This window comes from Corvus kubaryi, unplaced genomic scaffold, assembly GCF_017639235.1.
Source record: "Corvus kubaryi isolate FWS band 111438036 unplaced genomic scaffold, C.kubaryi_AGA036_p1.0 37398, whole genome shotgun sequence".
Classification (NCBI taxonomy): Eukaryota; Metazoa; Chordata; class Aves; order Passeriformes; family Corvidae; genus Corvus; species Corvus kubaryi.
The window spans coordinates 13,261,268-13,285,224 of record NW_024581137.1 but is presented as its reverse complement, the minus strand read 5'-3'; the positions used below and the strand labels follow the sequence as shown (position 1 = coordinate 13,285,224).

Genomic DNA, 23,957 nt, shown 5'->3' with positions numbered 1-23,957 from the left:
TTCATATCACACAGAAATCAAGACCTGTCCTTGATAATGCCAGAAAAGGGAAATCAAAATAGGGAATCTTACGAACATTTTGGCTGGACTGAAATCTAAGTTCCTGGCAGCTGACTGGGTTTCCCAAAATCAAGGTATGTGGGAAATGCCCAAATTGCAACTGTTCTTAATATTAGTCTACCAAACAAAAAGGCACACATGCAAGTTAAGTATCAATATATGTGTTAGTATTCATCTTAGGACATTTTTCTAAATGGCTATTAGCCAGAAGAGAAAAAACAGGCTAATGAGTACTTTATGAACAGTTAAAGATCAGTGGGTAATATATGGCCTCATTAAGATGGCAACATGCAGGACTGCTGGCTCATTTAATAACAACTACTGAAGTCACTGTTGGAGCATAGGGCTGTTTGTTGGCTGTCAGATTCAGTACTTAGCAAAGCTGAGCTGCCTAGATTTCATTCCCCTAAAAAATATTCTTCAGTCTGCAAGAAAAAACAAAACAAAACCAAAAAGCAAACCCCAACCAGCTTGAAAAGATGTGATTTCTGCAGACCAGGCAATCATACAAAAATTTTCTTTTTAAACATTCCCTTCAGGCATAACTAGGGAATTAACAACTGAAGTGGAAGAAATGGATGATATGTATTTGAGCAGTACAAGGAACAGAGACTGCTAAAAGCAGTATTAGAATTTACACCTCAGGGAAAGAAGTGAGGTTTTAGAAACATCAGACACTGTCAGGAGACGTTCAGATGTCATCTCCATCTTCAAAATATTGTACCTATCTCAAGGAAAAAAAGATCACTACTGTATAATGCTCCAAGTCTTCTTTGACAGGTACATCACCTGTCAAAGATGATGTATTTTTCATCAAGAGCTCCACACAAGACTTTTAATTAGCCCTTCTGCAGCACAAAAAGCGAGCAATGCAGTGATCTCACACTCGCTAAACTGGCAATCTGCAAGGCAGGAACTCAGAGTTTCAATTTTGCACTGCACAGCTCTTTACAAGTTTTGCCTTACTCATTTGAGGAGATAACAAGGTGTGTAACAATGCTGGTCTACAGCCAACTTATTTCATTGAGACCTAGCCATATACTGAAGTTGACAGTGTACTTTCTTGCTGAGATGGTTTCTAAGCAGAAAATGAAGGTCAATCACAGAGTCAATATTCCAGCTAAATCAAGAGTCAAAGATTTACGAGAAAAGAAGACCAGCAGAAGTCACTGAGAATCTCTGTCTCTCTTCACCCTTTACCTGCCATTTCAGAAATAGTAACCGATCTCATTAAAATGAGTGTTATTACAAAGAAAAAACCCGCAACATTCATCCAGACAAGTATTCCTGCTGCTCTGAGCAAAACCAGCCAAAAAGCTCTTTGGTACATTCCTACTAAGAGCTTAAAATTTTAGTGACTGTACATGGGGCAAAAGAATACCCTTCATTATCTTAACTGCCACTGCATGAGGAGAATGCCACGCCATAACACACTACTATTGTGCTACAGCAATAATATCCTGCCACAGGCACAGGGCTCTATCCCAAACCAACCTCACTAAACCAGTGGGAGGCAAAAGACAGGAGAGCTTACAGAAAACATGAGAAGTTAAAAGAAAACAGGAGAACTTAGACTGTAAGTGTATGGCAGATTTGAGTTAAGCAATTTTAACAGCTTTGCTTGTTAAAGAAATAATGAGGAAAAAAAGACCCGTTTCAGTTCAAGCAGCTCCTGAGAAAAACACTGTTAAATGTCAGTTTCTGTAACATAAACACCCCAGTCTCTCCTCAGCCCTGTCACTGGCACGCTCTTTTACAGCTGTTTGATGTGAGCTTTGATGTGGCTTTGAGCACGAATCTGTAATTTAAATGTTCTCATTTCTAGCAAGGTTCTTTACTGGTCGGCCACCATTCCCACAGATATTAAAAAAACAGCTATACAAAACATTCCTATTAAAAAATCCAGCTCCTTAAAGATTAAATGTTTGAAAACATAGTATTTTATTTGGAGTAAAATACAAGATACACATGAACAGGGACAGATGAACAAGTAGAATGCACTATCAGGTGACTGACAAACAAACGCAAGGCAGAGAATGACAAGTAGAAGAGTCAAGAGAAGTAAGCTGTTTTCTGGTGAGGTTACATTAAGAAAGGAGATGAAAACACTTAAAATGACTTATTTCCCAAAAAAGTTGCTTCATTAACTTTCCTATGCGTATTTAGATTATCATCTCAATATTAAGAATACTGGCAAAATCAGAATCTGTCTTTTGATGTTCAAATTTGCTTTAAATGAATTCAAGTGAAAAAGCACAACTTTATTTGAAAGGGTCCAGCACTTTGGCTATAAAGCATATTTATCTCACTGTCTAATGAACACCCTCTAGAAAAGTGCTACTGACCACACTTGCGGAGCTATGACATGCCCAATGTGAAGTAACATTATAGAATCAAAGTGTTTCTTTTTGTTCCTCCTACTCTTTACTTTTGCTGATGCAATTTTTACATATAATGCTACTTCTTAACTATATTAACTACACAAAAGTAACAACTGGAGTTTCCACCTTGAAGACATCAAAAACTCTAATACATGTATTTTTGGTCTTTTTTTTCCCTTTTCTTAACAAAAATAAACTCCTCTGTTTGTAGGGAATGTTCTCAGTTCTTCAACAAGGTCCTGTTTGCTATTTCTCAATGAATGTCAATGGCTAACCACTAAAAATGGGACTGCAGAAACTAGTATCTATAAATTTTAGGTTTACAAGGAAGTAGAGTTTCAGTGTGAAATTAATATTAATAGTTATTTTGAACACTAGAAGCAAAGAATACATAATTCAAAACAAAAATTACTGAAAAATAATACCAGTCTACATTTTCTTTCCATGACAACTTCTGATAGATCAGATGCTTTTTGGTATTTCAGTCCTCTGACTCATATCTGAGGATTAAAAAAGAATAAATAGAAAAATCATTAAAACAGACTTGAAAACACCCCGAAGACATTTTGTCTCTAAAGAAAATATGAAACCCAAGCAATAAATTACACCCAAGACTGATACATTTCTGTCAAGGTTTACTGTATGACTTAAGCTACAGACACATGCATTTACTTTTTAGACTATTTTCTCCTTTTAAAACTGGCCAGTTTACCCAACAGGAAAATGAAGGAATGACCTACCCACAAATCCAAAAAATTGCCAAAACATCTGGAACATCTCCCATCTGTATCTCTGTGTGTAGCACCTGAGGCCTTATCTGCCACACCCACCATTATCCTCCATCCTCTCCATACTGAAGTCTCTCATTACTTGCTACATGACAGCTGCTGTTGCACACACCAGCCCTAACAACACTGAACATCCATTCAAAGGATGCTTGTCAAAACTCAGGGAATAGCCTATTAGAACTTCTTTTTAAGGAAAATGTATAAACTGTTTTAGAGACAAAATGGGAGCAGAACGTGGATCCAGAACAAGGATCTTGCTGGGACAGACAGGCACTTACTTGGAAAGTCTTCTACGCAGATCCTTTATCTGCTCATTCTTCTTGGTGAGAATCTCTTTCATGTTGCGATAGGCAGCTGTTTGCTGAAATTTCTTCTCCAGTTCCTACACAATAACATCAACGTATTATTTACATATTATGAAGACTAGACCAAAATATTAAAAAAAAAACCTACTTGCTTTTCCTCCTCAAATTTGGTTGGCAGTACTAGTTTCCATAACTTACTCAAATTTAGATGAAGTCAGCTGGTAGATTCAAATCAGATTACTGGGACAGACATAGAAACACTAACTTCATTTTATAACAAAATCAGGCCAAAAGTCTTCAGAAGACTGAGAATATGCTTTTCATTTAAAAATTTCTATCCAGACAAATGGTCAATTCTTTAATATTCATCTAGTTATGACCATGCAGTTAATTGTGGGCTTGCTATTTTATGTATAATGTGCTTTTCCACTGAAATAACAAAAATATAAGGGCAAAAGTGTGGCCTGGTAAACTCTGCATCCTGTAGCATATGCTTGTTAAATTACTAATCAATTAAAATGTGAGTAAGGAATTCATCTTTACAATACAATAAAATGCTAACCTTTTCAGCTGTGGATAGCTGATCCTGAACCTTCAGTAAGTTATGTTTTGTTGTCACCAAGTCCTCTTCTAAGAATTTTTGGTTTGCAGTAGTGTCATTCAAAGTCTTCTCAAACTGGGATTTCAAAGCTGCCACTTTATTCTCCAGTTCAGTGATATCCTGGTTTGCATTATTCTTCAATAGAAGAAATATTTAAAACATGTAAAATTCAAGGGAAGAAATATTTAAAATTTTAAGTGCAAAATTCCACACAAAGTAGGCACATCTTCATTTTTAATAATTGTGTTCATGTTACTCCTGTAAAACCTAAATGAGAAGTGCTTTAACTAAAAAAAAGTTACAGCAGGGACTAATTTAAAACTTAAAAAATTGTTAATAAATGCCTTTTAAAGATGGCTGGAATGTCTTCTCTGCTAAGATGAGATTTCAAGTTCTTGTACTTCACTTCTTTAGGAATTAGTTAGAGCCAGAGGATGAATCATATAACAGAAAGTTATTTACCATACAGAAAATTACCATTTAAGAACTAAACGTCTATGTTACAATATATTTTTGAAACATTTACAAAACTGTTAGTGTAGTACAGGTAGGAAAGGCTGAAAGTGTTTTGGCTCACATTCTCAGTCAGGTACCAACATTGCACCATTCTCAGATGTCTTACACAAAGAGGCTCCAAGTTGCTTGTGAAGCAACTTTCCTTTTTTCCTTACGAGAAGAAACAACTCAGACCTTTCTGAACATCAGCTCTGGGTCATAAAACACTATAATAATGTAACTGTTCTATGGATTTTCATTTAAATAAAACAAAACAAAAACCAAACACAAAACATTCTAAGGTTTTAAAGCTCAGTTTCAAACTCAAACGTGTAATGACTCAGGATGAGGCTGAACCAGCAGCACCTTAAACACAACAAAATCTAAAACCTAAGAAAGCCCTGTTCCTTCTTCTATCTGGAACTTAAGACTTTAGAATAGGAAACCACTTGATAGTAGCACCGTTACAGAATAAAGGCTTATTTTGAATTCTGAGACAAGAGTCCAAGGCTGCAATGTTGAAAAGCACTACATACATTTTGTATGTTTTAGTTGTTATTTTCTAACCATGACAAAAGTTAGTTATGCAAAAATTCTAAATCTTCCAATTAACCTTATCCAACAGAGCAGTTACTCCCAGTTACTGCTGGGAGTTACTCCCAGTTTCAGTTACTTTGATTCACACTTTGTGCGTGGAGCCATCTATTAACTATTAATTTAAAAAAACCCCATCAATTTGATGAGTTGGGACTTAAGAACCAATTGTGGTTTGGCAGTCATTTATTTGTTCAAAGAGTTTGAAATCCACTGCTTTATGAGCAACTGGGAGAAAGCAACAGATTAGAGAGAGCAAATTAGGACAGGAAAGCTGAAGATACTCAGCAGCCCTGACACTGAGGCCAATTCATGTTTAACCAGAAAAGCAGGATGAGATTTAGTTCCAATCTTTTAACACTACAAACAGTATTATCCAGGATTTAATACACCCCTTTAGTATTTTAAACCGTTAATAATTTAACGTTTAACAAAACAGAGAAAGAAAATATTTGTCATGACTGAGTTCCCTATTAAAAATAGTATTAAATACAATTTTGAAAGTTACTAAGTAAACTTTTAACATATTAAGAAAACCAAGTACATACCATAAACCAGGTAGAAAGCAAAATAAAAAGAAATCAGGATTAAAATATGAAAACTAAAATAGAAATGTTTTATTATCTTGAACCTTACTTCCAAATCTGTAAATACCGCAGGAATTTTAATGTCAATTACTCAAAATAATGGGATTAAAGTGCTCTAATTTTGTTGAAAGCCTGAATAGAAATGTTTTAAATTTAAGAAACAATTACACATGAACAAACTTTGGAAAATTCTTATTATTGACAAATAAAGGTAGAAACTTAGAAAAATACTGAGGTGACCTGAACAGATTTATTTGTGTCAACTCACCATGTTGGAATCCTCATTTACAAAACAGATTAAGAACCTCAAGTAATAAAAATAAATGGTGAAACATTTTTAACAGCATGCTGATATAGGGAGAACTACAAAAAAATCAAACAAGCAGCACGTCTGGCTTGTTCATGTGAACATCAAGTGACAAATGTGTGAAAGAATTAGTGTTTAATTGTTGCCCTAAAAAACAGGTTAGGTATCATTCTTTCATTAGTAAGGATGAAGAAACAAACAGACATAGATTTGTGTCTGTTAATACAACTCTCAGCCCTGAGAATATGAATTCTGGAATACTTCCTGATTGTTCCTGAATACATGTCAAAACATCAACTAATGTTATGGATTACCTGCTGACTGACAGACCAGCAGGAACAGACAATGTCAGCAGGAACAACACTGACTCAAACTCTTGCATTTGCCAGAAAAGAAACACACCATACAGACCAACATTTTGGATGTATTGGCAACAGTTTCCCCCTCTGGGAGCAGAAGGATATAATTATATTTACCTTCTGATCTCCTTGGATCATCTGTAAATCCCTCAGTGACTTCTCCAGCTTGGACTTCTCATCTAGGGCAGCTGTAGCCTGCAATATATTGAAAATTTAAAACCTCAGAAACATTTTAACTTAAAACATAAGAATAATAACCATGGGATTCTTATTTAGGTATTTTTAAATACGTAAGCAGCATTAAGCATCCAAGCTTACAGGGAATTTACCTGTGTTTCTATGGTCCTGAGTCTGGTCTTCAATTTTTCATTTTCTTCCTGGAGATAAGCAACTGTCTTTGGGTTAAAGAACAAGAAAATGTTTGTGAACACTCTTGTGCCATTTTGGATTTTCCAAATATTTCAGGGAAGAAAATACACTTCATAACTTAGGAAAGCAAAAGAGATCCTAAAGGCTTATAAAATTGGCCTCCATAAGAAATCAATAATTCATTCAATTTTCATGATTTTTTGCCCCAGTGAGAAAGCAATTTAAGTTTCCAATTCTACTGTAACATAGAGGACCATTCACTTAGACACATACTTTACCACATTGAGACTGTTGAGATCAGCATCTTGTTAGTATCAAGATTAATTATTAAAAATTGCATGTTCAGAGATGCAAATCTCATTGCTGCTCATCATTCATATTTTCAATCATCAGGCAAGTAAGAATTTATCCACAGTTCTTTTTCAATAGAGACAAATACCAGGTTACTGCATATCCTGTTCTATGTAACAGGAAATAATCATGTTTTATCAGTCAGAGTAAAATCACCATATGAACTCTGAATGATTTTGGGAATAAAAAAAAAGACAACAGATGTACATATTCAACAAAAACTGTTATGATTTTGAAATTACTTTTGAAAGAGAATTACATTAATCTATAAGCAAAATACAAGTCTGAATTCTTGAATGCTTTAATTATCATAGTGAGTAACAACAATTTGATTCAGACATTGTACTCAACACATCATTTTGGGAACACAGGACAGAAGACAGAAAATAGATTATCTAATTATCTTGATTGCCCAAAACTTAAAAGGGTATTTTAAGAAGTGTGGCATTTTAGAAAAGTTCCGTTGAATGAAATGAGTACAATACCTAATAAAAGCTATTGATAATGTTAAGTACTAGAAAGTGTTTTGTAATTCTGAAAATGTTTAGCGAGTGAGAAATCAGATGTTTTCAAAACCAGTAAATTCCAAATTCTTTGAGTGCCTGTTTCTTCAGGAGGAATTTAACCAACTTATAACACAAAAAACTGGATGTAATAAGACTGACTTCAAGTGATACAGAAAATGTTCAATAACCTAATCATTTCAGCCAGCTACATATTTTAATTTACTTCTTTGTTGAAGCACCAGCTAGCTGCATGGAACTAGTTTACTATTTCACTCGATTAAATGGAAAAATAAATTACTACAGAGACCAAAATGTCTTTGCAAAAGAAGGGTTAATACTGCGATAGATGTTAGAGACCATAACTGCAGTAAATTTCTGATGCTTTGCAATATTTATTAATTTACTAGCATTTTACATTCTGGGGTATATTACCATGATGTCTGTATAGTGACAGACACATTATACAAATATTACTGTAAAGCTATTCAGGTCATTTGCATAAGCAGAATGATCATTGACCACAACTGCATGAACAGCCAAGTTCTTACCTTGTTTAGCAGCTCTGACCCACCTTCATTTAATGGAGCCAGTTTTGGTTTAATGGGATCTGCAGTGGACTAAAGAAATAATAAAGGTGAAAAAATTAAATTATACAGATTTCTAGGAGGAAGAAAAGTACTCCTTTAGTCTGTCAGTCAATAGACAGTTGACAGTCAATTCAGCTTTCTTTTGTAAAGCAAATGAACAACCTTTTATTTCAAGTTCATTTTTTACTGTTTCCTTGGCTCCTAAGTTATGGACTTCACTTTGAGCTTATATTAAACAAAGATACTGCATAGAGACATAAAAGTATTGCAGACATGGTTCTACAGAAGACTAACAATCCTGCAGCAACCAAAAGACAAAGGAGTAAGGAGAAGATATTTGAGTGGTTGTATTTATAAAGCTCCAAATAATTTTCTCATTTAAAGTATTAAAAATAATATATATTAACTAAATATACCTTTACACTCCAAACCAAGTAAGGTGCAAACATATTCATGCAAGACAAGCTAGAGTGATATCTGTACTGTGCAATCTTCTCAGCTCTTGGGTTCATGTTGGGGTAAGTGAACATCCCAGTCTTACCCCAGGTGCCAGGGGAAGAGAACCCAGGAGCAGATGCTTCAGCACATCCCTGGTCTGGCTGACCTTGGGATGAGGTGTGTGAGGCATGCTCCAGAAATGCAGAACCTGCACTCTGGAAATAGCCAAGGCAATTCAGAGTGAGCCTTGGTGCTGAAATGCAAAATGCGAATTTTAGACAGTTTCAAAGACTGCTTTGAAAAAAAAAAAGGATGGGGTTTTGGTTTTCTCTTACACACAAAGAGTGAATACTAAGCATTTTTAACATCTGTCATGACTCCACATGACATTTGATTATGATTTGATTAAAATAAAATTCTACCTTTTTGTTTGAAGATGTATATTCTGATTTTTCAAACTCAGCAACCTGGTCCAATAATTCTCTTGGAAAAAAAAAAAAAAAGACACATTTATTTACCAAAGAAATATAAAAGAAGGCATTTATTTACTAAGACCTATGTTATGAAACACATTTCACCAAGCTGGTGCTATGCCTTTTACTGCATGTAAAATTCTTGTTAGAAGTACAGGGTGAAGTCCTACACAAATACCATAAATGCAACAGATCATGTCATGCAACGGTATGATACATGCATTAGAATAGACTTAGCATCCTTAATTGAAATATAATCCAACCAGACAACAAAAGCTTTTTAATTGAGTTCAATCACCTGCTCTTAACTGATTAATTCAAGAAAGAATATTACCAATAAAACATCTTGCTGCCAAGTTTGAAATCATTTTGTATCTTGCTATTTTATAGATGGAAGCATTGAAGCTAACCTATCACTGATAAAATAGCAAAAGAATAAGTTTCTATTGGTTATGGTTAGGAAAAGAATGCAAATAGTCAACACTTCAAAGTTTTCCCATTGTTGCAAGTATAGTCCAATAGATGTTACCGATTCTCCAAGTCAGAGACATCTGTCTGTAACTTGAGGTACCATTTCTCAGCCTGGGAAAAGAGCTGCTGCAGAAGTAAAACGTTGGTGTAAGTTGTGTTTATGAGCTCTGACTCCACTTCACTGTGTACGACACTCTGCAGTCCATCCAGCATGTCTATCACCTCGTCAACTGTGAAGGTCTCTTCAACAAGTCTAAACAGAGCGGTCAAAATGAGTCAGGTACGATAAAGGTTACAATTCTGCGTTGTTATGAGATCCTATTACAAAGGTACCACTCATATGATGCAATATCTTTTAAAAACCTCCACTGTCAGTAGTTATTAGATGACCACAGCACTACTAATTGGTTATTGTATTTGAATTTTCTCTTTAAATAATTAAAATCACAAATATTAATTCAGCTACAGCCTTGCATCCAGTTTAGACATCAGAAGCAAGATATAAAGCAATGTCATACTGTCAATATCTACGTTAATTCCTAAGAATTTGAACAACTTGGGTTTAAAAGCATTTCACTTGTAACTTCCGGAAAATACAAGAACATACAAACCTAAATGGAGAAAAGTCACCCCATAAAGTATTCAAACCTGCCACTGCTGCTAGCGTATTTTGCTTTATTCTTGCTCATAACCACCCCACACAGTACCTGCTGTCCTTGAGGTCCTGAAAACAAGAGTCCACTGTTTTGAGACACATGCTGCGCTTGAAACGGGCAAAGCGCATGTAGCTGACCACTTCGTTCTGGTGGTGCTCATTAACGCCCAGCTCTGCCTGCGGAGGACACAAGCACAAAAACAAATTTAAGTAAAAAGGAGCATAACTACTGTGAATACTTGCCTTCTGACTAGTTTCTGTGATTGCTTTCACAGGGTTAGCATGCTAACTAGCAGGGTAAAAAACAACCATATTTTCATAGGTCTAATCTCTACACACCTCTCATAAGTGGGTGAGAAAGCTCCAGAACCTGGAAGCAAGGGCTCAAGTAGCCTCAAAAAAGTCATACAAAATCAGAGACAGAGGCAATCAGAGGATCAGAACCAGAAGGACTGTACAGGAGAGGAAGCTCTTGGACTTGTCCTGGTATTACATTACACATGCATAATGTAGCTGAATCATGTATCCTTCATATATGTACTAACAAAAAACCCAGACGAAAGTATGTTATGTTTGTTACTTTTTATGTAAACTCTTGAGACTTCTCACAGAATCATAGAATCACAGAATGTTTGTGTTGGAAGAGACCTTAAAGATTATCTAGTTCCAACCCCCCGCCATGGGTGGGGACACCTCCTATTAGACCGGGTTGTTCAGAGCCCCATCCAACCCGGCTTTGAACACTGCCAGGGATGGGGCATTCACAATTTCCCTAGGCAACGCATTCCAGTGCCTCATCAGCCTCACAATAAAGAACTTTTTCTGTATATCTAAACCTACTCTCTTTCAATTAGTGCCCATTACTCCTTGTCCTATCACTGCAGTTCCTGCTGAAGAGTCCCTCTCTGGCTTCCTTGTAGGTCTCCTCCAGAATACTGGAAGTTTGCTGTGAGGTCTCCACACAACCTTCTCTTCTCCAGGCTAAATAACCCCAACTTGTCTGTCTTTGTAGGGGGGGTGCTCCAGTCCTCTTGTCAGCTTTATGGCCCTCCTGTGGACTTGCTCCAACACTTCCATGTCCTTCTTATGTTGGGAACACCAGAACTGTATGCATCACTCCAGATATGATCTCATGAGAGCAGAGGGGGGAATCACTTCCCTCGACCTGCTGGCCATGCTGTTTTTGATGAAGAAGGAGATCTTAATCTTAAGTGATAATGTGAATTTGTTTCTCAACAGCCTATTGCCCAGAAACAAATACTGCCAGGGCAAATGAAGAAGGAAGTAGTTTTAGATCTGGCTAAGTAGCCCTTTTATGTGTGCCTCTATTTCAAATGAACTATTGGCATGGGCACTCACATCAGAATAACCACTGCTCATGCAGGCAGCACGGGTGACAAGGAGGCACGACAGGGCATGAGTGGGAGTTTATCACCACAGTCCCTAGAGAGCTGATGCAAAGGCAGGTCCATCTCATTTACTCCGATGTACTTTGTTAGGATGGCTGATGTTGGGAAGGGACAGCAATGTAGTAACTCAGACAAAACAGTTCATCTGATCACCTTGTCCTTAGTAAACAACCCGTGCAGGGAAGCTTCAGTGACAATGCAATCCTGGGATACCTGGATGAACAATCAATACTCTGGAAACTAAATGCAGCCGAGGAAACAGCACCAGCAGTAAATAAAACCAGCTCTCACAGTGTGGCTGCAAGCCCAATGTCACCCACAAAGTCCCACTTATTGCAGATGAGGATCATATGGAAAGCTAAATTAATGTTCTCTTTGCTGTTGCTGGAGGGTTTTTTTAGTTGAAAAGCTTCTATTCATTACAGACAGACAGGAAATTAAACTAGTAAATAAACACACAAGCACTCGTGACCTCCGAGTCAGCCACGCTGATACGCAGATAAACCACCGGGCCACCGGATCCCGCAAAAATCCCAAACCCTGGGAGTCTCCGCAGGGATGGCAGGGTGCCCAGGTGGGCAGGTGGCAGCCGCAGCTGCCCCGAGCGGCTCCCGCATGACGACAGGCCGCACCCCTGCCCCGCTTGCGGGCCGGCCGCCCGACGCGGGGCGCTCCGTGCCGGGATCCCGGGATGAAGGAGGAATGCGGGGCGGCGGCCCCCTCCCGCTACTCACCATGGCGGCCGCTCCGCCGGCGCTCGGATGGCTGCGGGCCCAGCGTTGCCATGGAGACCGAAGCCTCGCGAGCGCCCTCGCCGCGCTCCGATTGGCGGCGGCGCGCCCACGTGACCCGCGCGCCGTGGAAGGGGATAAAGGCGCTGTTTTCTTTATTTTACTTTACCTTTGGATTTCGTACGTGCTCAGGTGCAGTTTGGAAAACTCTACTGTGCAGCAATGAGCTGCTGAAGGGGTAGGGGCAGTTCGGCGCGATGGGCAATATCCCGCGTTTATTTACATCACCTAAGATTTTTTTCCAAAGGCTTTTTCACTAAACACGGATTTTTGCAAAGCATTAGCATGTCAGCAGGACAACACAGAATCATAGAACGGTTTGGGTTGACAGGGACCTTAAAGGTCATCTAGTTCCACTAGACCAGGTTACTCAAAGCCCCATCCAACCTGGCTTTGAGCACTCCCAGGAACTGGGCATCCACAACTTCTCTGGACAACCTGTTCCAGTGCCTCATCACCCTCACGGTGAAGAATATTTTCCTAATAACTAATCTAAACCTACTCTCAGTTTGAACTCGTTCTCCCTTGTCCTGTCACTACGAGCACTTGTAGGCTCCCTTCAGGTACTGGAAGGCCATAATTAGGGCACCTTAAAGCCTTCTCCAGGCTGAATAATCCCAATTATCTCAGCCTTTCCTCATTGGAGAGGTGCTCCATCTCCCTAATCATCTTGGTGGCCCTCCTCTGAACTCAACCCAACAGGTCCATGTCTTTCCCATGCTGGAGACTGCAGAGCTGGATGCAGTACTTCAGGTGGGGTAACTGTCACCAGAGTCTTTCACCTGGATCAGCCAAAAAGTTTATAAAATGTGGAAAAATAACTTTGCATCCATCACCTGAGTGTATGGAAGAAGTCTAACCATTTGTAGCTGGCCCAGTTGTCTTGTACCCTGATTGCACCTAAGGAGAGGATGAAAGTAATATTGACAGAGCTTGGGATTTTCCAGTGTAAGCAAAAGGCACACTGAAATTATGGATTTTGTTCATTAATTGTCCTCAAGGCCTGCAGAAGGAGACCAGATTTGTCACAGCAGAGGTGCAATATTAGTGAGCCACAGACAGAGGAAATGCCGATCATTGAATCTGTCCCATTATGAACAGGAAGAAGGGATGTAATGGCCTTCTCCCATGACACCAGTGGACACTTCAAAAGCTGGTGTCACCTTCCATACCTAGACAAGCAGTGAAAGCAGAGCACTGGAATGACACAGCAAAATGACTAACAGGCCAGGAAGCAGCAAGCTGGGAAAAGGCCATTTGGAACACACACAGGCAGGAGGGCTGCTGCACTTGGGCAGCTGTTTCCATCCAGGCACTTTCCGGAGCTGAGTAGCCCCAAGGGAAAACTGCCCTTCTTCCACAGTTTGAGAGGGAAAAATGGGATCCATTGCAATTTGCATTCCTCAACATTGTATTTGTCTTACTGACTACAGCCTGCAGTGCATTTTCATTAACTACTGGCCCTAAAAGCAGCAGTGACCAATTTAGGATTAACGGGCGATTTTGAGTAAGCAGCTGTATTAGTGGCAAATCTAACCTAATTTCTATTTACTTTAGACACAATCAGGAACAAGTGACAAAAATTCCATCAAAATCATCTGGATCAACTCTTGAGACAGATAAAGCCTGACTCCTTCCAAATCTGTTTCAGTAAACACAAGTCACATGTGCAGTCTACATTCAGCACAGGAGACTCAAGACATGTTTACAGGAGGCCCTGGAGCATGCCCTCAGGGAAGGGCATCCAGGTCTGTCCTCAGAACTGAAATCCATGTGGCAATCAAGGGAGTGCAGAAAGACAGACCATATGCACGGAAGGTTGTTCCTGAGCATAAGCAGCTCTACAGTAGTTGAAACTGGCCTAAAAGACCTGGCAAGAGCTATGCTATGCCTTGTTAGCTTGCACCTCTCTGTCCTCTGCTCCACCACACGGTACATGCTGGCAGCATCACTTCTTCAGATTCCTCAGCAAGGTGTGCAGAAAAAGGTGTTACCAACACACAGCAGGAAACACAAGTATTGCCATGAGCAATGTTGACTGACAATTTTTATGGGGATTTTGTACAGCCCATCTAAGGTACTCATGGCATCAGAAAAAGTGCTGGCATTTCGTTGGACCAAAATATGTTCAACCATGGGTTTCTCTCATTCCTTTTCTTCCACAGTTCCTAGTTATGGAGCTTGGAATGATTGTGCATAAATGGAATTATTGAGTGTTCAGCACCTGGAAGTGCTTACCTTGGCTGCTTCTGTACACTTGTTAGTGAAGGGACCCCAGTGAAATGAAGCACAAAAGAACAGAAGTGCATGTATTCAAGTACCAGCCACAAAGAGAGCAATCCCTGAATGGCCATGGTGTAACAAGAGAGAATAGCACAAAACACTGAACAGATGAACCTCCCTTTCACTGATGTCTTTGCCCCTACACTTCTGCCAATGCAGGGGCCAAGGGCAAATGAGATGCTGGGAAAAGATGAAGCCAACAGCAGGTGCCAAAGAGCTGTCACACAGAATCAGACTAAAAAGCATTTTGTTTCCTTTCTGACTGTGGCAATAACCAGGAGTAAGAAAAGAACAGAATGAGATACATATGTATCCTGTACGATTTGAGCCTTCACTACCATTTATCCTCCCCACTGAGTGGACCGGCAACTTTCTGAATTGCCAGTCAAACCCAAACTGCAGTGGCTGATCATCATTCTGGAATATGTCTGCTTTCAATTTCTCTAGCCCACCTTCAAAGATATTTGTTGTCTGTCTTGACAACCACTGTGGGAATGTACCATATGCTCATTATTTCTTTTTGTTTAAGCCTTCAATCCGTTCCTGTCAGTGTTGTCTGGCTTTAGCTGTCTCCTGTACTTAGTGCTATGTCAGTCTTGAAAAGGAGAAAAGGAGATAAGAGACCGTCCATGTCACATCTGCAGTGTGCATTAGGTTGTGATAAGGATTTTTGTGCTTGCTGTTGCCAACCTCCAGAGCTTCCACAAAGGACACCAGGGCAAAAATGGTGTTCTGAGGAAAACAGCACAGAATTACAAACAAAATTATCACCTTTCATGGGTAATATTTGGAGGGGGGAGCATTGGGATCAGGGGCCTCAAAGAGCAGTGTCTACTTCACAAATAATTAACAGCTGCACCTGGGTCCTCAAGCTTCTCTCTGCTCCCCTCACAACCCACTGAAACAGATCGCTGCTTTACCACTCACAATCAATATTTTCTAAGGAAACAATTCTGACCAGTTATCTTCTTCAAACATTTCTCATCTGACCTGAAGAAGCAGGAGTCAGAGGTCTGCAAATCCTTCCAGCCAAAGTGAGCAGGGACCCCGGGGCAGTGGAAGTGTCTACAGTGGTGAGGACAAGAGAGTAGTTGTGTGTGGAGAACAGTCAGTATAGTATTTCTGTCATCCAGATCTAAGCCTCTTTAAAGTTACAGGAGAAAATAGATTGCATTTGTGTCTGCAAACCTCCCTAACAATCCAAGCTCCCCTCCTGTGCTTGCATGCTTGAGAGTCCTATCAATCCCATGAGAATGACACCATCATTCCCACAGGATCAAATGGAGTATTTTCCGTGGGGAAGCCTGTTTGGAACACTGCCTCCTACATCATGGTGCCCTAATGCAACTAAATGTACAATTCAAATTACATTTGGTCCTGTTGACTGAAAAAAACCCAGATTATTTTAACTTTCCTGGGGAATTACTGCATTCATTTTGGATAAGAACTTCAAAGAAAACCTACTGCAAACATGACATGAGATTGCCATCCAGAAGAAATTAGATACAAACTTCAGATCCATGCCAGGGTTGCATTTATGCTTTTCTTCAACAGAAATCAAAGGACATTTATTTTTTATTCATGTGCCTGTCTCCACAAATTCAGAGCATTGTTCTTTAGGAAGCTGGGCTATACCTAACAAATAGAGGGGATGCTATCAATTACCATGGGCACTGCTTAGCTCTGGTGTTACTTCCAGACACAAACTATTGTACTGCCCAAGGAAAGGTTATCCATCTCTAGAAGTCTCACTGCACATAAGCTGAAAACTCTGCATTATCGCTATGACTTGAAGAATGACTAACAAATTACAATTACTATGGTAATGATCGTAGCTGGTGGTTCGTAAGCAAAGTCTCTGAGTAATAGAACTGTAGGGCTGAGTTTTTGTTGCTTTGTTAGCTATGCATGGAGAAAGAAAAGTCCCTTAGGAAAATTTTGAGACTTTTCAGAGAGCTGTTTCATAGCAGCTCTCACTTGCCTTTCTTTCTTGTAAATACACGCAGTGTGAACTGTGAAAACAACACAGATGATGTCAACTAGTTCATTTTCCTAGACCAGAATGATGTTGTCAGTTCAACATTTTTATTGCTTTAGCAGGAAAGAGAATTTCAAGCAGATAAAAAAAAAATCTAATAATCTATTCAGAGAAGCCATAAGCCACCATTATCCAGTACTATCACTGAGATGCCTCTATAATGCATAATCCATAACAGTAAGAGTGATGCCAGACTGCACTTTCCTGAATGATTTGAGAATGAACCGTAAACACTCACAGGCATCTTTTGGGGGATATCTCATTACTGCAGGAGATAATGGCCAATATTGCATGCATTTTTCTTTTTAGAAATGATACTAAACTGTCAGTTACAGGCTAATACTAATAAGAAACCATTCCTTTGCCAGAAGGATTGCTCCTTGGAGCTTATCCTGTGTTCCCTGCAGTATACTTTTTCTATAACGGCACTTCTGTTGAATCTGAAAAACAGAATGTGATTACATGCTGTATTGTTATAATTTGAGCCCCTGGGTACTGTGTTAGTGATGAGATTTTCTTTAAGCGCTATTCTTTTACAGTTCTTTCAAAAAGATTATCTTCCTCCAATTTCCACAGAGAGTCTTAATTATTAAGAGTACAGCCTCTACCAAATGCTGTTGATTCAAGCAGTCAGACTTGAATCATAACAAAGGCTGAAGAGGGAGCATGGTGTGCGTGCAGTAAGATCCAGTTTTAAAATTTTTTTTCTCTCACACTAAATTTGCCTGTGCTCTTGGACAAGTCTTTGAACTGTCTTCTTTCTAGGGTATGCTAAGACATATTTACAGAATCATAGAATAATTATCAAGGTTGAAAGAGATCTTTAAGATCATCCAGTCCAGGTGTCCATCCAGCACTGCCACTGTAACACCTAAACCACATCAGCCACAGCCAGAGGCCTCGTAAACACCCCAGGGATGGTGACTCCACCACCTCCCTGGGCAGCCTATTCCAATGCCAGACCACCCTAACAGTAAATTTTTTTTCTAATCTGAATCTCCCCACTCTCATTTTAAGGCCATTTCCTCTTGTCCTCTCACTGCAGGCCCGGTAGAAGAGACCGGCCCCCACCTGGCCACAGCCTCCTTTCAGGTACTTGTAGAGAGCGATGAGGACCCCTTGAGCCTCCTCTTCTTGGAAGTTTAGCCCCTTGAGAAAAGAAGCCTTACCGTGATTTTTTCCTCTGTTTTAACCTTCAGCAACCAACCTGACTAAACTGTTCTGAAACAACCCCCAGGCTTCTTTTTGGGCTGCCATTAACCTGTACGACCTGGACTCACCGATCGCAGAGGTCTTTCCCACCCCAGCTTATCCCGAGTTCCCCGACCCGCGCCGGGAGGGGCGGGAGGAAGGCGGTGCTGCGGTGCTGCCCGCCCTCCCGGGCCGGGCGGTGCGGAAGCGCAGGCTGCCGGGGCTGCGTCCCCGCCGGACCCCGAGGGGCGGAGCGAGAGCCCGGGCACGGCGGCATCCTCCGGCGCGGCCATCGCCGGGCTGCTCCATGGAGAAGCGGGGCCCGGTGCTGCACATCGTGGTGGTGGGCTTCCACCACAAGAAGGGCTGCCAGGTGAGGGGGCGCGGGTGTCCCTCGACTCCCGCCGCTCCGCTCCTGCGCTTCCTCCCGGCCCTCTCCCGGTCCCCTCCCCCGCGCCGAGCGGCGCCTGCCCGGCTGCGGGAGCTGCTGCGGGAGGGGCGCGTCCGGCGGGGCCGAGGGGCTTCGCTCCAGTCAGGGGGCGGTGAAGGAGGGGCTGGGAGCCGGCCAGGCCCCTCTTGGCCGCGGCCCCCGCCGGCTGGGGGATGCCTGGCTGGGCCGTGACTGGGCTCGCCCCGGGCAGTTCGTGGTCATGGAGCTGCCTCCATTCCCGCCCCGCCTCGGCGCTCCCGCCGGGAGCGAGGCGGAGCGAGGGCTGGCGGGGCGAGCTCCTGGGATTGAGGGGCGACGGCGCACACCGTGGCACCGTATCTGTTTCGAGTTGTGCGTGCTTAATGCGTTCAGACAGAGTTCTGAGGAAAAAAACCCAAATGGTGTTTTAATCTACCTTCCTCTCTGCCTGCCGGCCCAGCAGTGAGTGCTCACAGGTGCATCTTGTACCAAACTGCCCCAGGGTAACGAGCCCACCCTGGATTTAAGTTTTCTTTGCCTGTCTCTTCCCTGCTTTCATAAATGCTTGACTGCTTCGTGTAGCCTGTAAGGTAGAAGGATTTTATGTCATGTATTTCATAGCTGTTTTATGCTCTGATTGTTTTAATTCTCTTTTAACCCTTGAAGCAGGAGATGCGGTTGCCCAGCTGGGCTGCCCACAGAATTGCTTTGCTGTGACAAGAGCAGATAGACATAATGTTGGATTTCCAGTGAGTCTGTTTCCATAGTAAGTTCTTGGCCTTTATAAAAATAGCCAAGACCTTAATGGATGTTATGGTTATTGTTATACAGGAGTTGATGTGACATAAATACATTCCATACAAGTTATCTGAGAATTAAATTATTGCTTCAGCAAAAAATCCAAGCACAATACCTCAGAGGCTAAGGTGCAATAACTCAATTTCTGGAAGATGTGCATGATTTTCTAATGCATCCTTTCTCCTCAGGGTGTGTGGGGGCTGTTCACATATGGATGTTCACAGGATCAGTTCCTGTGAAGTAGTTAGATCATCTGGGTTGTGAGGTTTGTGATATTTATGAGGCACTTTCTTGTCAAACACTGTTAAAAGGTGAGCCTTAGTTGGGTATCTGTAGGAGGAGGAGCATATTTTTGCCCTCTCCTTGTTGTTGGCCTCTTGGAAAAGACCTAGGCTTTTGTTTCTTCTCTTCTTCTGGAGTGTGTATTTATTTTCTTGTACATTAAGCAGTGTTGATGCAAGGAAAAAAATAACAAAAAACCCAAACAAACCCCCAAACTATAAATTAGTAGCAGTGAATTTTATTTTGTTGCCAGTAAAATGTTTGTAGAAGTACATTTTGAGGTGTTGTCAAAAATTAGGTCAGATACCTCTGAACTGAAGCTTTCTTTATCTCAAGAAATGACCTGGAGGAGCTGGAGAGGAAGGCAGTTTGGGAAGGGGACAGGGTAGCTGAGTCACAGGGAGAAGAACTGCAGGAATAGAATGACAGTCAGTAGAACCACAACCAGCAAGGCTGCCCAAGGGAAAGCTAAACAGAAATCTAATTTTAAATGTGTCCTACCTCTGACTTAGCATATTTTTTACTGAACTATGGAAAACGTTTCCTGAAAGAACTGGAGGCGAGGAGCTACACAGCTATAGCCTAATGAGTTTGACATCAGTCGTATGCAAGACTCTAGAGAATTTTTGAAGGGAAGAATTAATTAACAACATGAAACTAAGTAGACTGAGTCCTATGTGCATTTGCTAAAGATAGATCATGCCTGACTGACCTGCATCTTTTATAAGAATAAGTGATTGAATTCTTTTCTCTGTGAAAGAAATGGAGTAGCTCTAGTCTGCTGGGAACTTGATAATGGATCACGCTTATTTTTAAGGTAGAGCTACAGGAGAATTAGTGCAAGAGCTGGTACTTGGCTAAAGAGTAGCATGAAGGAGAGGAAGCAGAATCAGGTTTGAGTCAGAAGAGGAACTATTGGTTTGAAAGGTACTTGCAAGAAGTGTTTCTCGAGATTGAAAGTGGTGCTGGTATTGTTTACAGCATAAAATTGAACTATGATAAGCAAACTTGAGGAATCAGTGTTTCTAAGGAAAACTGGAAAGTCATGCAAGAGCTGGACAACAAGGAATGCTGGATTTATAGAAATGGGGTGCATTATGAAGTTGTGCAATAGGAATGAATAATGACTATAAGCTTGGGAATTGACACGAGGAAATGTCTGGAAGAGAAATGAGACTGCATGTGATCAAGGCTGTCACCAAAGCACTGTGATTTGAGGACAAGAATGACAATGAATGTAAAACTATCATGTGATGTTTATCGATGCATATAAATTCTGATCCACTTTTCAGAAAAAGGGATTCAGATTCTCTCTTCCAGAATTGGATGAGATAGTTCCTGGGCAGTCTGTATTCAAGGAGAATGTTAGAAGAGCTTCCCTAAACAGGCTAACAAAGTAGACTTTGAGGCTGTATTCACCTCTGTAAGTACAGGGATGTTCTTCCCTTTTTCTCTCCTGCCTCTTCACTACTGGAAAGCAGAGGCAGTTGTGTGGTAAGCTGAAATGGGGAACTGATGTGACCAAAAAGCAAGCCTTGTTTTGGTGGGTTTCTTTTGAGGTAGTTGTTTCACAGGTTCTGTTTGCCAGGTGGACAGCTGCAGAGGACAGATACACGGGCACAAGTAGAAGACCAGTGAGGGTGAATCACCTCTCTTGACCTGCTGGCCACATTCCTTTTGATGCAGCCCACGATGTGGTTGGCTTTCTGGGCTGCAAGTGCATATTGCCGGCTCGTGTTGAGTTTTTCATCAACCATCACCTCCAAATCCTTCTCTGCAGGGCTGCCCTCAATGACCTTTAAAGTATCTATAATGGCCTTTGAGGTATTCATTGAAATGCTGCATTACATGTAGTTATATTCCAAGACACTGTTGGAAAGTTAAAAATGAGGAGGAAAAACCAGCCATTTAATCTAAGTAAGTGTTGGTACAAGAACCAGTGAATATGAACTGAGGATGTGCTGCATACCTGAAACTGACACGTGGAAAAGCAAAGGTCCAAAAGCAGTGCTCAAGCAGACGTCATTCAGAGTGAAGTTGGAAAGCTTGAGAGATCATAGATGTAGGCTGCCTGTCCTAACAGGAATCAACGTGGTTTGCCTGAGAAGGCTCCTTTCAGTTTCTGTTCCCACCTTTTTCTGTAGTCTTACTAGGAAATGCATGTGGAGTTAGGATTTTCTATGGATTTCTTGATGCAAGGTTCTTTCATTAGCTGCCATTGCTTCTGAAGCTTCATCCCTTGAAATGTACAGCTCTTCCTGTTGGTTAACTTATAGGATAAGAAATGTGTAACATGCAAAAGACTTTGATGTGCAGTTTGGAAAGGTATAGAAATATCTTTTTCTTTCACAGACTTGAAAAACAATCCATATGCATTTATTTTTGAAAGAGAAGGAGAGTCAGAGAATCTCTTTCTATGTGCCTTTGGATTGGGAATATGAGTGCCACAATTGTTCCTCATGCTCCTTCCAAGAGCTGACTATTTGACTGGGGGTCCTTTTGCTGGAATATAAGAAAAAAGTGAAGTTTTGCCATATGTACATAGCTTAGTCTGGGGATCCAGTTTCCCAGGCAATTGTTAGAAGCTTGGGAGTTGCCGCTCGCTATCATGAAGGCATTGTGTTATCTGAAAACTAAAGCACTAAAAATTGTGGACACACTGAGAGGAGTTTTCTCTAGCAAGTATGGAGTAAACTTTTGGAGAACCTGCAGGCCTTTGTTTGTCTACATGAGCAGATTGCCATCCTGTTTCTCTAGGCCCCTTAGTTACTGAGTTGAACTGTGAATCCGAGGAGATATGCAAAAAGTGCTGGTTGCTGTCTCTTTTTGCTAAGGATTAGAGGTAGTTATGGCAGTGTCCAGAGAATGGGAGGAGAAACTTGGCTGCAAACTACTAGGTCCACCTAGTATTTGACACACTTTCAACAGGCCCATTAAGGAAGGGAATGACAATTGGCAGGAAGCAGGCATGGTGACTGGTTTCTTGGCTTTGTACGTGCTGGCTGACTTATTATGGGAACCCTGCTCAGTGAGTCATTAAATAGTAAATGTCCCACAGTGGGCAGAAATCATGGGCCGTATGCATTCAATCATGATTTTCATGCATCTGAAATGAAATGACAAACATTAAAAATTCCTTTTTTGATCCCTCTTTGCTATGGATAAGAGGAATGGCCTCAGGAAAAAGTAACAGCAAACACAGTGTAGTAGCTCAAACTCTTTCCCATTAATGTAACACCCACAATTTTGGTGCAGTAGGAGTTCCACACACTTCTCAGGCTCTGCAGAATTCAAGGCACAAAAGCATTGGGGCACAAAGTGGCAGTAAGGGAAATCTGCCGCAGAAATGGTCTGATGTGTTTTGGAGTGTCTGTAGCTACTCAACTCATTACTGCATCAGGTTCTGTTGATCTGCTTCAGTGTAGGGTGGTAAGACTTGGACTTCAGGGCCATTTGTGCCTTTCTTCTGGAGCAGCTGATAACACATTCCTCAGTAGTTTTGAGGAACTGTAGTAGTGAGTGACTAGTGATTTCAGAGCAAAAAAGGGGAAAGCTTTTTTCAGAATCATGAAACACTTTCTCTCAATACAAGTGAGTGATAAAGCACTTAATTTGCCTTACAACACTTTAAGTCTTGAAAGCATTAACTGGTGTGGAAGGTCCTTACCTACCTTATAAAAGAAGTCTCTGGCAAATATGTAACCCGAACAGACCTTGACTAGTGGATGCAAGTTGCGTTGGAAATACGGGGAAAGACCTTTACTTTATAGTGAAGGTATAAGACTGAAAGTCCTGAGGTGCAGTTCTCCAGTAATGATTACGTGTGCTGTGACCGTCACTTGAGCTCTGTCTCCAAGCTTTATTTGCATTGGGAAGCAGAGAGATAATAGTCTCTGAGGGTGTAGGAAGGCTTAAAATATCACAAGTACTCTAGAAATAATTCATTTTGAAGGCAGAGTTAAAATGAGAACTGATGTATTTATAAAGGAGAGGACGGAAAGCTGGAAAAACTTGCGGGTAGGAGAGCTAGGGACAAGTCCCTGTAAACCCCCTGGCTGGTTGCTGACAAAGTGCATGGTCCTTTTGGTCATGCAACGCCTGACCTGCCACAACAATCCCCACCTTCTCCTGATGCTGCAAGGCTTCTAAGATAATCACATCTGAGTGAACTTGGGCCCTGGGTCACCACCAGTGAGGCCACACAGAATTCACTTCATCTGGGGCAAGGCCCAGCTTTTCTGCACTTGGTGTCCTGAACAGTTGTGCACATCACTGCTGACCTGGTGCAGCAGGTGACCATTGTCTCATGTATCCTCTAAAGAGCTTAAAAGTATTCCACGTTACTCTTGGCTCTCTTTAACATATGCATTTCTTACTGTGTTGTGGAAAAAAAATCAAATTGTGAGTGGTAGGGAAGGTGAGGAAGTGC

At 40.9% G+C, this 23,957-nt stretch overlaps 2 protein-coding genes across 4 annotated transcripts in view; one reads left to right on the top strand and one right to left on the bottom strand.

Annotated features, from left to right (window-relative positions):
- Window positions 1-1,977: 1,977 nt before the first annotated feature.
- Window positions 1,978-18,212, bottom strand: LZTFL1 (leucine zipper transcription factor like 1). 3 transcript variants are annotated; one of them, XM_042043357.1, is made up of 10 exons: window positions 18,129-18,212; window positions 10,380-10,504; window positions 9,731-9,925; window positions 9,151-9,211; window positions 8,252-8,320; window positions 6,807-6,872; window positions 6,595-6,672; window positions 4,097-4,255; window positions 3,508-3,611; window positions 1,978-2,941 (listed from the first exon to the last, which is right to left on the bottom strand). In XM_042043357.1, exons 2-10 carry the CDS (start codon window positions 10,454-10,456, stop codon window positions 2,923-2,925), a joined length of 828 nt encoding a protein of 275 aa, XP_041899291.1. In that variant the 5' UTR covers window positions 10,457-10,504; window positions 18,129-18,212; the 3' UTR covers window positions 1,978-2,922. The 3 variants fall into 3 exon arrangements, with proteins under 3 accessions (XP_041899291.1, XP_041899289.1, XP_041899292.1); XM_042043355.1 differs by having other exon boundaries at window positions 4,097-4,270; window positions 18,129-18,209; XM_042043358.1 differs by lacking the exon at window positions 18,129-18,212 and adding an exon at window positions 12,471-12,570 and having other exon boundaries at window positions 4,097-4,270.
- Window positions 18,213-18,265: 53 nt separating this feature from the next.
- Window positions 18,266-23,957, top strand: part of AVL9 (AVL9 cell migration associated) — a 41,704-nt gene continuing 36,012 nt past the window's right edge. The window contains exon 1 of the mRNA XM_042043348.1: window positions 18,266-18,412. Coding sequence (XP_041899282.1) covers window positions 18,347-18,412 — 66 coding nt within the window. The 5' untranslated portion in view covers window positions 18,266-18,346. The remainder of the gene's footprint in view (window positions 18,413-23,957) is intronic.

Bases quoted from the DNA above. Each gene is read 5' to 3' on its own strand.
- LZTFL1 (XM_042043358.1), bottom strand. The intron at 9,926-10,379 runs GTACTGTGTGGG...CGCTCTGTTTAG, and splicing joins CAGGACCTCAAGGACAGCAG to ACTTGTTGAAGAGACCTTCA. The intron at 6,673-6,806 runs GTAAATTCCCTG...AATATATTGCAG, and splicing joins TCAGGACCATAGAAACACAG to GCTACAGCTGCCCTAGATGA.